Raw genomic sequence first — 12,446 nt, forward strand, 5'->3', positions numbered from 1 at the left:
TTCATAAACCTTACTTTGATAAACCTAAGCTTTGAGTTTGAAAGACAATTCTGAACCAGGCCAGTTTCACGTGATTATCCTTTTCTCTCTCATGAACATTTCTCACAGCTTTAGGGCCAAAGTCTAAGCTAGAGTAAATAAAGTATAGCTACACTACACTGAAATCAATAAAGATACACTGATTTGCACTAGCTGAGGATCTGGTCTCTAGTCTATATCCATTATAAATCTAATTGGCTGCTTGGCTAAAGAAATTTTCTCTTTCTGGCAGCAAAACAACTTGGTCTGTTGAAACAGCTCAGAAATCACATTTCCGTATGGTATCTTATATGTTAAAGCACTCATATCTGACATTGGTGCTGATTGAATGTCAAAGGGTCTTTTTGTAATATAAATTACAGTTTTAGTTGCTATGGGCAGTTACCATGAATGCATGACTTCTGTACCCTTTATATAGCACTGGTTTCAAATCATTGCTGAAGTTTACAGAGCAAAAGTTATTTTGTTAAGTTCACTTTGGTTGGGCTAACATGTTTGTCTGGAAAGGAACTAAGGAGGAAATCGTTTGAACTAGTTTATAATTTTTACTACTGTAAAGTATGGATCTGAAAGTGAACTAAATCATTTCCATACCCCCTATTGATATCTCTCGACTCTTACCTGGACAAGGCAAGATGTTGCATTCCTGGTACTCCAGAGATGGACCCAGACACGGAAGACCCCCATATTTGGGCTCAGGATTGTTGCAGACACGTTTGCGGTTGCGAATACCTCTGCTGCAGTCTCGACTGCACTGAGACCATGGAGTCCATGGTGACCAGGCTCCATTAATTGTATGAGCAGAGTATCGTCCAGAACGCAAGAAATCCCCGGACAGTCCTAAAGAATTAAGATTGAAAGCAGAACATGGGATTAAAGGCTATCACCCTGAAAACAAACATTTTGTCTTCATATTTAACCTTAATCTTTTAATAAATATTTTTGGTACTGTTCCAGATTTTATTTTTCATTGGCTACACAACCCTGTAATTCTATTTCACTACCTTACCTGACAGAAATCCCATAAACCCTCCTATGGTGTCTGCAGCTGCCATTAAATCACACTAGAAATGAACCAATAGTGATAACCCTGCTCAAATTTTAGAATCAAATAATAATTTAATGAATTTCCATGAAAAAGTCGTATCGTGAGGAAAAGTATTTTCCCCATTTAAAATTACACTTTTCAGATTCTTCTTCACTCAGCTGAAGTGCTAAAATACACTCGAGCCTGGCAAGTGAACCATTCTCATACACAATGAGAATAGTGTTCTTCTTGGTTAAATCAGCCAACAGGAAAATGAAAACACGTTTCAAACCTTTTCTAAACTTTTTTCCTTGTCTGTTATCTTTTAAAGTGAATTTAGTGCTAAGAAAAGGCGCCAGATTAAACACTGCTGGAGTCTGAAGTCCACGATTTATTCACAGAAAAGGTACAGTGTAGGCAATGGGTGTGGAAGCTTGTTAACAGCAACACTGCAAAATATGCCTCAATCCCCACCTTGGAAGAACCACTTCTAAAGGTCATTTCAATGCCATTTTAGGGATAGATCCTGCCTGGGAAGGAACTCCCCCAAAAGTACTCAGCATAGTGCTTAACTTCTGATCCTGTGAGCTGTAACAGAACTGCTCAGCGACTGTGTACATCTGCAATGTACGGCAGTGATATCAGCTCTGACTATATTAGGGGAATTCTTCTGAAGTTTCCCAGCATTACTAACATGGTTCACCTCTATTAATATTAGCATCATTGGGAGCCCTACTGTAGATGGATCATTGGCTGCTGCCACCATTTTAAGTACCGGATTGATTAGAACTGCTCTGAGCAAGCTAGATTACACCGTGCTTAAAACAGCTGTAGGAGCTAGGAGCTTGTCTACACTAGGGCTCCCAATATTGCTAACATAAGTGAAGGTGAACCATGCCATCAATACTGGGAATTTTTTGAAAAATGTTCCTAGAGTAGAATGACCCACATTCAGGCTGTAAACTCACTCTCTTTGGGAGAGTTAAATAGTTTTAAAGTAGTAACAAGTATGTTGAATCAACTAATAAAAATATATTATAAGAGTCACAACTGATATCGAGGAGATGTTGCCCTCTAATAATCTTAAACTCAAACCATACTAATACAAGTACCCTAAGCAAATGGAATGTAACAAGAACTACATTCACTGTGTCCAGCGGGCTTCACTCCAATCCAGGGCATGAGATCTTTGCCTGCAATATGAAACCCCGTCCACAGTGAATCGTTTGTTAACTGAAACAGTTGTTTTGTACCAGTGGAAGCACAAACAGTTCAGTACATCCACAGTGGCCATGCTGAATTATGTTAAAAACACCTGCAATTTTGCCGTGTGTCTACACAAATTCCTCTGCTATACCAGTTCTGAGGCAATGAACTCCTGGACATGATTAGCTAAAATAGTATTAAAAATACAGTACCTTTGTCCTGTCTCCACCACAGCTTCAAACATTACTAACACTGTTACACCTGCACTTTGATGCACTCTACTCAATACAATTACAATATTCCTAGTATAGATGGGGCCTTAGAGACTTTTATTTAGTACCCAATAACAGTGGGCAATATTGAAATAAATGATGCAGTGACAGACAAATAGGTTTGTTTTTTTCTTTATTTTGTGATGAGAAACTGTTCAACTCAGCTAGCTCAGCTGGTTAGAGAGTAATACTAAATCCCCAAAGCTGTGGAAAACTCCTCCCACTAGGCAATAGCTGAGAACTATTATTTCTCCCCCTGAACCAGCTCCTATTGTGCAAAGATATTATCAGCAGATTTTATGAAACCTGATGTAGATTTGAATCCAGAATGGTAGAGAGCATAGGAAAACAGTGTGGAAGTTAAGAATGTTGCTTCAACTCCTAGCTCCATCAGTGACTTTCTTTAGGAGGTTGCCCAGCTGAGAAATGCCAGGTTTACACACATGATGAATGGGGCTTAGAAGAGGGTACCACAACCCTCTCCTCCCCCCGCCAAACACACTTCAACCCCTGAATTCCAAATGGTAGCACATTAACCAAAGGGCTAACAGAGGCATAAATCATGGCAGAGATATTCTGATTTAGATTACATTGGTAATTTCTCTAGATAAAATGTTGCAGCACTGTATCATTTTACAATAGCATTAGAATGAACTGGAGATCACTCTGAGGGGGGGAATTTTCAGTCTTAGGGGAAATGAATGACCTTATTTCACATTTTTTCATTAACATATCAGCTTTCTTGGAGTAATGCCAGAAAAATTCTTTAAGTGAAACCTCAGAGGGACCTTAGCGCCAAAACATAATAATGTACAAAAGAACTGTTTTAGGGGGAAGTCCTTGCAACAGCTAACATTACCATGTGTCTCATTCTTTCCAGGGTGTAAAAAGAATATGTTACAGTTAGCACTCTGTCTACAGTTTACAACAACTTATATGGGGATGGGATTCACAAAGGTATTTAGGTGTCCAACTCATTGATTCCAATGAGAGTCAGGTGCCTAAATCCCTTTGTGAATCTCATCCATAGCATTCACAGTCTTGTTGAGCTTTCCCTTTAGACAAAGGTTACAAATTACAACAACTGACCATGTTACTTTGAATTCCAGACATATAGTATAATATAGAAATATAAGAAAATGAAATTAACTAGAGTGTAAATATTGGCCACTCCTGATTATTTCAATTCAGTTTCCTGCAAACAATAGGCATTATCTGTCTCCTTGTAAATGTGAAGATACTATTTTACAATGACATTATTAAGGGAGTGAAATTTTTCCACGATTCCAGCATATTCCTACTTTTTACACTCTGCATCTATGTGAGATGCATTACATTCTGGCCACCCATGTGTGCCGTTATTGACATGAACTCAAGTATCATGGGGTAGCCGTGTTAGTCTGTAGCTACAAAAACAACAAGGTTGTTGTGGCATCTTAAAGACTAACAGATTTATTTGGGCATAAGCTTTCATGGGTAAAAACCTCACTTCTTTGGATGCATAGAGTGAAAGTTACAGATACAGGCATTGTATACTGACACATGGAGAGCAGGGAGTTACTTCGCAAGTGGAGAACCAGTGTTGACAGGGCCAATTCAATCAGGGTGGATGTAGTCCACTCCCAATATTGGATGAGGAGGTGTCAATTCCAGGAGAGGAAAAGCTGCTTCTGTAATGAGCCAGCTACTCCCAGTACTATTCAAGCCCAGATTAATGGTGTTAAATTTGCAAATGAATTTTAGTTCTGCTGTTTCTCTTTGAAGTATGTTTCTGAAGTTTTTTTGTTCAATGATAGTGACTTTTAAAACTGTAATAGAATGACCAGGGACATTGAAGTGTTCACTTACTGGCTTATGTATGTTACCATTCCTGATGTCCAATTTGTGTCCATTTATTCTTTTGCGGAGGGACTGTCCGGTTTGGCCAATGTAGACAATGGATTGTGTGATGTGTCTTGGATGGAAGCTGGAGGCATGTAGGTACATATAGTGGTCAGTAGGTTTCCAATATAGGGTGGTATTTATGTGATCATCACTTATTTGCACTGTAGTGTCCAGGAAGTGGATCTCTTGTGTGGACTGGTCCAGGCTGAGGTTGATGGTGGGGTGGAAATTGTTGAAGTCCGGGTGGAATTCTTCAAGGGCCTCCTTTCCGTGGGTCCATATGATGAAGATGTCACCAATGTAGCGCAAGTAGAGGAGGGGCACTAGGGGACGAGAGCTGAGGAAGCGTTGTTCTAAGTCAGCCATAAAAATGTTGGCATACTGTGGGGCCATGCGAGTATCCATAGCAGTGCCACTGACTTGAAGGTATAAGTTGTCCCCAAATCTGAAGTGGTTGTGGGTGAGGACAAAGTCACAAAGCTCAGCCACCAGGCATGCTGTGGCCTCATCAGGGATACTGTTCCTGACAGCTTGTAGTCCATCCTCATGTGGAATATTGGTGTAAAGTGCTTCTACATCCATGGTGGCCAGGATGGTGTTTTCAGGAAGAACACCAATGCATTGTAGTTTCCTCAGGAAGTTGGTGGTGTCTCGAAGATAGCTGGGAGTGCAGGTAGCGTAGGGTCTGAGGAGAGAGTCCAAATAGCCAGATAATCCTGCTGTAAGAGTGCCGATGCCTGAGATGATGGGGCGTCCAGGGTTTTTGGGTTTATGGATCTTGGGTAGCAGATAGAATACCCCTGGTCGGGGTTCTGCGCGTGTGTCCATGTAGATTTGTTCCCGTACTGTAGCTGGGAATTTCTTGAGCAGATGGTGTAGTTTCTTTTGGTATTCCTCAGTGGGATCAGAGGATAGTGGCCTGTAGAATGTGGTCTTGGAGAGTTGTCTGGCGGCCTCCTGTTCATAATCCGACCTGTTCATTATGACTACAGCACCTCCTTTGTCAGCCCCTTTGATGATAATGTCAGAGTTGTTTCTGAGGCTGTGGATGGCATTGCGTTCTGTACGGCTGAGGTTATGGGACAAGTGATGTTGTTTGTCCACAATTTCAGCCTGTGCACGTCTGCGGAAGCACTCTATGTAGAGGTCCAGTCTGTCATTTGGACCGTCAGGAGGAGTCCACGCAGAGTTCTTCTTCTTGTAGTGTTGGTAGGAGGGTTCCTGTGGGTCAGTGCACTGTTCAGTGGTGCGTTGAAAATATTCCTTGAGTCGGAGACAACGAAAGTAGGCTTCCAGATCACTGCAGAACTGTATCATGTTCGTGGGGATGGTGGGACAAAAAGAGAGTCCCCGAGATAGGACAGACTCTTCTGCTGGGCTAAGTGTGTGGTTGGAAAGATTGACAATGTTGTTAGATGAGTTAAGGGTACCACTGTTGTAGCCCCCTGTGGCAGGTAGGAGTTTAGATAGCTTACTGCCATTTTTCTTCTGTAGAGAAGTGAAGTGTGCATTGTAAATGGCTTGTCTCATTTTTGTAAAGTCCAGCCACGTGGAAGTTTGTGTGGAAGGTTGGTATTGTATGAGAGTCTCTAGTTCTGAGAGCTCATTCTTGATCTTCTCCTGTCTGCTGTACAGGATGCTGATCAGGTGGTTCCTCAGTTTCTTTGAGAGTGTGTGGCAGAGTCTCTCACCGTAGTCAGTGTAGTATGTTGATTGCAATGGATTTTTTACCTTCAGTCCATTTGGTATGATGTGCATCTGTTTGCATTTGGATGCATTTGGATGAGGCCACAGCACGCCTGGTGGCTGAGCTTTGTGACTTTGTCCTCACCCACAACCACTTCAGATTTGGGGACAACTTATACCTTCAAGTCAGTGGCACTGCTATGGGTGCCCGCATGGCCCCACAGTATGCCAACATTTTTATGGTTGACTTAGAACAACGCTTCCTCAGCTCTCGTCCCCTAGTGCCCCTCCTCTACTTGCGCTACATTGATGACATCTTCATCATATGGACCCACGGAAAGGAGGCCCTTGAAGAATTCCACCTGGACTTCAACAATTTCCACCCCACCATCAACCTCAGCCTGGACCAGTCCACACAAGAGATCCACTTCCTGGACACTACAGTGCAAATAAGTGATGGTCACATAAACACCACCCTATACTGGAAACCTACTGACTGCTATACGTACCTACATGCCTCCAGCTTCCATCCGAGACATATCACACAATCCATTGTCTACAGCCAAGCCCTAAGATACAACCGAATTTGCTCCAACCCCTCAGACAGAGACAAACACCTACAAGATCTTTTTCAAGCATTCGTAAAACTACAATACCCACCTGGGGAAGTGAGGAAACAGATTGACAGAGCAAGACGGGTACCCAGAAATCACCTACTACAGAACAGCCCAACAAGGACAATAACAGAACACCACTGGCCATCACATACAGCCCCCAGCTAAAACCTCTCCAGTGCATTATCCACGATCTACAACCTATCCTGGAAAATGATCCTTCACTCTCACAGACCTTGGGAGGCAGGCCAGTCCTTGCTTACAGACAACCCCCCAACCTGAAGCAAATACTCACCAGCAACTACACACCACACCACAGAAACACCAACCCAGGAACCAATCCCTGTAGCAAACCTCGTTGCCTACTCTGTCCCCATATCTATTCTGGCGACACCATCATCGGACCCAACCACAGCAGCCACACCATCAAGGGCTCATTCACCTGCACATCCACTAATGTTATATATGCCATCATGTGCCAGCAATGCCCCTCTGCCATGTACATTGGCCAAACCGGACAGTCCGTCCGCAAAAGAATAAATGGACACAAATCGGACATCAGGAATGGTAACATACATATGCCAGTAAGTGAACACTTCAATCTCCCTGGTCATTCTATTACAGATTTAAAAGTCACTATCATTGAACAAAAAAACTTCAGAAACAGCAGAACTAAAATTCTTGTGTCAACACAGCTGTCTACTCTGGGGTTTTTGCCATGTTGGTCAGGGTTACGTTTTTTTCACACGTTCTTCCCCATCTTAACTAACACTTCCATCTTCCCTGGACTGTGCTTGAAACAAACGCTTTTCATTCACCTGTTGATTTCTTCCAAGTGTTGGGAAATACTGGGGATGGCTTTAAAAAGAGATGTACAGCTAAGTGCCCTCCTCATATCAGTCCCCTTAGTCTCTGGTGTATCACAGTCTGTCAGGATAGTCTCATGCAGACAATGAAGAAGAACAGAGAGGACTTGGATGATAAGGACTAGGTTATGCTATCTGTGTTTTGTCTGGTATGAATAAGCAGATCGAACATAGTACTATTCAATTTAATCTCATGAGATCTCACATGTGGCATCAACAATGGATGATCAACATTGTTGAAGGCTGCAGAGTTATCTAGCAGTTTCAGCACAAAGACTTGTATATTTGTCTAGGGTCCGGAAAAGGTGATGGCTGCATCAGCACCAGCAGAGCCATTTCTCTGCTGTATGCTGGTCTGAAACCTGTGATGAAAACTGCATGCTGGCAGAGGACGGATGCTGCGAGAGCTTGGATGCAAGAAAGAGCTGGAGACCAGGTGATAACTAATGGTGGCATTAAGGACATTATTCAGGGTCAATTGGACTTCTATAGTCTATAGGGTTTTTGTTAGGTAATCTGACATCTTGCCTTCTTTCAAGGAGGCAAAGATGATCTCAGTTATCAAGGAAGCCAGGTGTTCTTAGTTAGGCTTCCCCACAGGTTTCAAAGATCTACCATTGGTTTAGCTGTCTGAGCAAAGGATTGGGAACTAGGAACTCCAGACCCAAGTGCTTATCTCAGCACAGACACTTACTCTTTTGTGACCTTGCATGAGTCATCAAACTTCACGATGCCTAAACTGTTCAAAAGAGACAAGGTAGGTGAGATAATATCTTTTATTGGACCAGCTTCTGTTGGTGGAAGGGACAAGCTTTTGAGCTTCAGAGAGCTCTTCATCGGGTCTGGAGAAGATACACAGAGTGTCTAATCTAAATAAAAGGTGGGACAGATTGTTAAGCATAAGGGGTTTATGCATGCTGTAGAAGATCATTTAAAATGAAGTGGGCAATTAAGGGTTAGAGGACAGTAAGATGTGTTACAAATTGTCGTAATGAGCTCTGAGGACCTCAAACCTTCCACCAACAGAAGTTGATTCAAAAAAAGATATTACCTCACCTACACTGTCTGTCTCATATCCTGTGACCAACAGTTATAACAACACTGCAATAAACTATTCAATGCAGATAATACTTTTTTACCTACTGTAGTTATTAATGCGTATTTATCTTACAAGGGTGTTGTAATAATCAAATTGTTATAACATTTTGAAGATGTAAAAGGCTATGTAAGTGGAAAGTATTCTTATAAGTATTAATAAATAATAATGAAATTAAGAATCTCATAACTAATCATTTAAAATTAGGATTGACTTCACCTGAACATCAGTGAACAATAAATATATTTTTGTATATTGTTTATTCATAACTAAGCGCTACTGGTAAGCAGAAAAATAATTTAGTATGAATTAATTCTGTATGTAAAATGCATCTATAGCTGAAATAACATTGGAAGAGGTCATTTTTCCTTTGTAGAAGGAAACAGAACTTTAAATCCTGGTGATAGCTCAATACTATAAAACATTAATAATAGAAGTTATCCACTTCATAAATTATCTATTTAGTTAATTGCCATAAGCATGCAGCCAGCTATTGCTCTTTAATTATTCAGTAAAAAGCTCTATTCATCATCACTGTTATAGTCTAACCAAATATTTATAAAATAAAAGCAGAATTTGTCAGAATATCTCCCAAAAAAGGACAGCAGAAGGAAAGAGATGACAAAGCAATCTCAAAAATTATTCTACAATTTCATGGCTATCTCTCTGATGAGTTAATTATTAGAAAGAACATCTGACAGCAAGTCCTACAGCTAAAGGTAAAAAATACTGGGTTATCCTGAGATATTAAGCCCAGTCCTGAAGAAATAGAAACTAATTTACCTGTTGTGATCAATTGCCTTCTTTTCATTAACGTTTCTGAAATGAGCTGGACAAATTTATGAGTGAGATTGTATGATGGTGTTGTTTGTGATGGTAGGTGGAAGGGCCAACAGCCATGGAGCCCACTTCTGGTTTATGTCCTATGTTCCTAAAACCTCATGCTTCAGGGCTTTGTCCGACTACTTGCAGGAGCCAGGAAGGGATGACCCACAAAATGTATTCTGAGCTTTTTTTTTTTTTTAAAGCTCCTTCCTCTGAAGCATGAGTATGGTCACAGCTGGAGATGGGACATTGGGCGGGGTGGGCTGGAACTCTGAGGTGACACTGAGCATTCTCTCTCACAAGTGTTTGGCTGTCTGATTTTTGCCCAAGTGATCAGGGTCTATCTTATTGTCCTATGTGGGGCTAGCAAGGAATTTCCCCCCAGGTAAGATCTGCAGTGACGTTGTGGGAGGGAGAGGGGGAAGGGGAGGAGGGTGCATTGAACTTCTTCAGCAGCATGTGGGTGTGGGTCACTTGCCATGAATATCTGGGTATATCTCACTTAATCATATCCCTGCCTTTGTGGGGCTACAGGCACCAGGGCACATTGGTCTCTCCTATTCTCTGCCTGTGGCATATAATAGTCTAGTCTCCAGTGGGCTGTAATACTTTGGTCTAATTTCAGTTGTTGGGTTTAGGGTATAGATACTGGGTAATGCAGAGATGGTGACCTCTGATATACACTAGGTCAGACTAGATGATCCAGTGGTCCCTTCTGGCAGTAAACTCTGTAACATTATGAAAAACACCAGCAAGATAAAAAGCTTCACTTTGTCATGAAAATGGAACTACAGCCATCTCTCTAGCATGTTCATAGATTCCAAGACCAGAAGTGACCAGTGTGATCATCTTGTGTGATCACCTATAAAACACGAGCCATAGGATTACTCTCAATTAATTCCTATTTGAACTAAAGCATATCTATATAAAATCCTATGTAAGCTTGATTGAAAAATTACCAATGATGGAGAATTCACCACAACACTGTTCCAATTCCTGATTAATCTCACTGTTAAAAACACACACCTTAATTCCACTCTGAATTTGTTTAGCTTCAACTTCCAGCCACTTGATTGTGTTATACCATTGTCTGCTAGGTGCTATTATTCACTTGCACTATCTCTGCTTACCATCTGTTGAGCATCCGCTCGTACCATCACTGGAACAGTAACGCATTTCAATCCTTTGTCTTCCAACCTCTAGCAAATTTGGGTCAGGCAAGCGTGCCTTGCAAGTGTATCGGAATCGTTGTTCATAGTGACCACCATTGTCTGAGATATTGACTGGAGTCCAGGGAGTCCAGGGGGTGGTCTTTTTCAGTTCTGGACAGGGATTGGTGTTACAAGGTTGATACTCCTAGAAGAAAATTATCAATTGTTTATATATACAGTATGGTACACAGAAAACAACCTGACAAGAGAATTTTGATCCCATCTCCTTCTCCTCCAATCTTCATCCCTGCAAGTGGATTTTGAATTCTAATACCCCAAAGGTTTTTTCTACTTGGAGGAATATACATAGAATGGGCTAGATTCACAAAGGAATTTAGGAGTGGTGACCCTGAGTGTTGCCACGCCTAACTTTTAGCTACCTAGAAAAATTACCGGGATTCACAAAGCCTGAGTTCGGCACCTTGACTCTGTATACAATGAGTGGAGAGAGATAGGCGCCTTTCAATGGGATTTACAAAAGCCAGCATAATAGGCAGGTCCTCACCTAAGCTAGCCAATGGGAGGTGCCAAGCCAAAGAGTATCCAAAGACTCATCCCTCTCTTGGATAGAGGTAGATAAGTGTGAGCTTCAGGAAGACATTGGCCTCTGCTTGGAAATTTCTCTCTTTGTGGGGGGAGGGGGAGGGAGAGGAGGAACTCCACATAACTTTCAGCCCAGTGGTTAGGGCACTCATGTGGGAGGTAGGAAACCCCCACAGTTCAAGTCCCTCCTCCACATGATGGAGAAAAGGGATTTGAACTGGGATCTACTACCTTTCAGGTGAGTCCTCTAACGACTTGGTTATGGAATATTTTAACATGGGGCTCCATCAGGCCTGGCTTACACCTAAAACGTAAGTCAACTTAGCTATTTCACCATAGGCGCTGACTCCATGGGTGCTCTGGGGCTGGAGTACCCACAGGAAAAAAATTGTGGTTGCAGCGGCCTCCCCGATCAGCTCCTCCCACTTCCTCTCATTGCCTCCCGCCCGCCACAGATCAGTTGTTCAGGAGCCTGCAGGAGGCCCTGGGGGAGGGGGCTGGAGCGAAGGTGGGACACACTTGGGGGAGGGGGCGGAATGGGGTGGGAAGAAGCAGAAAGCGGTGGGATGAGGCCTTGGGGGAAGGAGTGGAATGGGAGCAGGGCCTGGGGCGGGGGGGGGGAGGTCAACCACCCCCAGAGAAATTAGAAAGACGTGGCATTTTCACACTCCTGAGAGATGTAGTTAAGCCGATTTACACCTCAGTGTAGACACCCCTAGGTCAATGGAAGAATTCTTCCATCAACATAACTATTACCTCTCGAGGGGGTGCATTTACTACAGAGACAGAAAAACCTCTTCTGCTGCTGTAGCAAGTGTCTAAACTACAGAGGCGTAGCTGCAGCGTGGCAACTGCGCTGCTATAGCACTTGTAATATAGACATACCCTAGGTCTCTCCAGTTAAAGCTGTTCCACTGTGGATAATACATAAAATAAATGGAGCAGGAGAACTGGATCCTGGGCCACTGAGTGCTCAACCATCAGGCTATATAGTCATACTCTCTCTCAATTATTCTTTCATTATTTATTCACAGTGGAACAGCTTTAACAGGAGATAGACTGAGGCAGCCCCACACCAGAATATCTCATAGCCCAAGTGATTAGGGCACTCACCTTAGGGGCAGCAGATACAGTTCAAATCCTTTTTCCCCTTCAGGTGGACAGGGAACTTGAACTG

At 42.4% G+C, this 12,446-nt stretch overlaps 1 protein-coding gene across 2 annotated transcripts in view; it reads right to left on the reverse strand.

The window, feature by feature from the left end:
• Positions 1–12,446, reverse strand: part of SEMA5A (semaphorin 5A) — a 635,888-nt gene that overhangs the window by 49,102 nt on the left and 574,340 nt on the right. For both annotated transcript variants that reach the window (XM_034761526.1, XM_034761524.1), the window contains exons 16-17: positions 10,646–10,871; positions 661–879 (exon numbers count right to left, since the gene is read on the reverse strand). In XM_034761526.1, coding sequence (XP_034617417.1) covers positions 661–879; positions 10,646–10,871 — 445 coding nt within the window. The remainder of the gene's footprint in view (positions 1–660; positions 880–10,645; positions 10,872–12,446) is intronic.

Source organism: Trachemys scripta, chromosome 2, assembly GCF_013100865.1.
Source record: "Trachemys scripta elegans isolate TJP31775 chromosome 2, CAS_Tse_1.0, whole genome shotgun sequence".
NCBI lineage: Eukaryota > Metazoa > Chordata > Testudines > Emydidae > Trachemys > Trachemys scripta.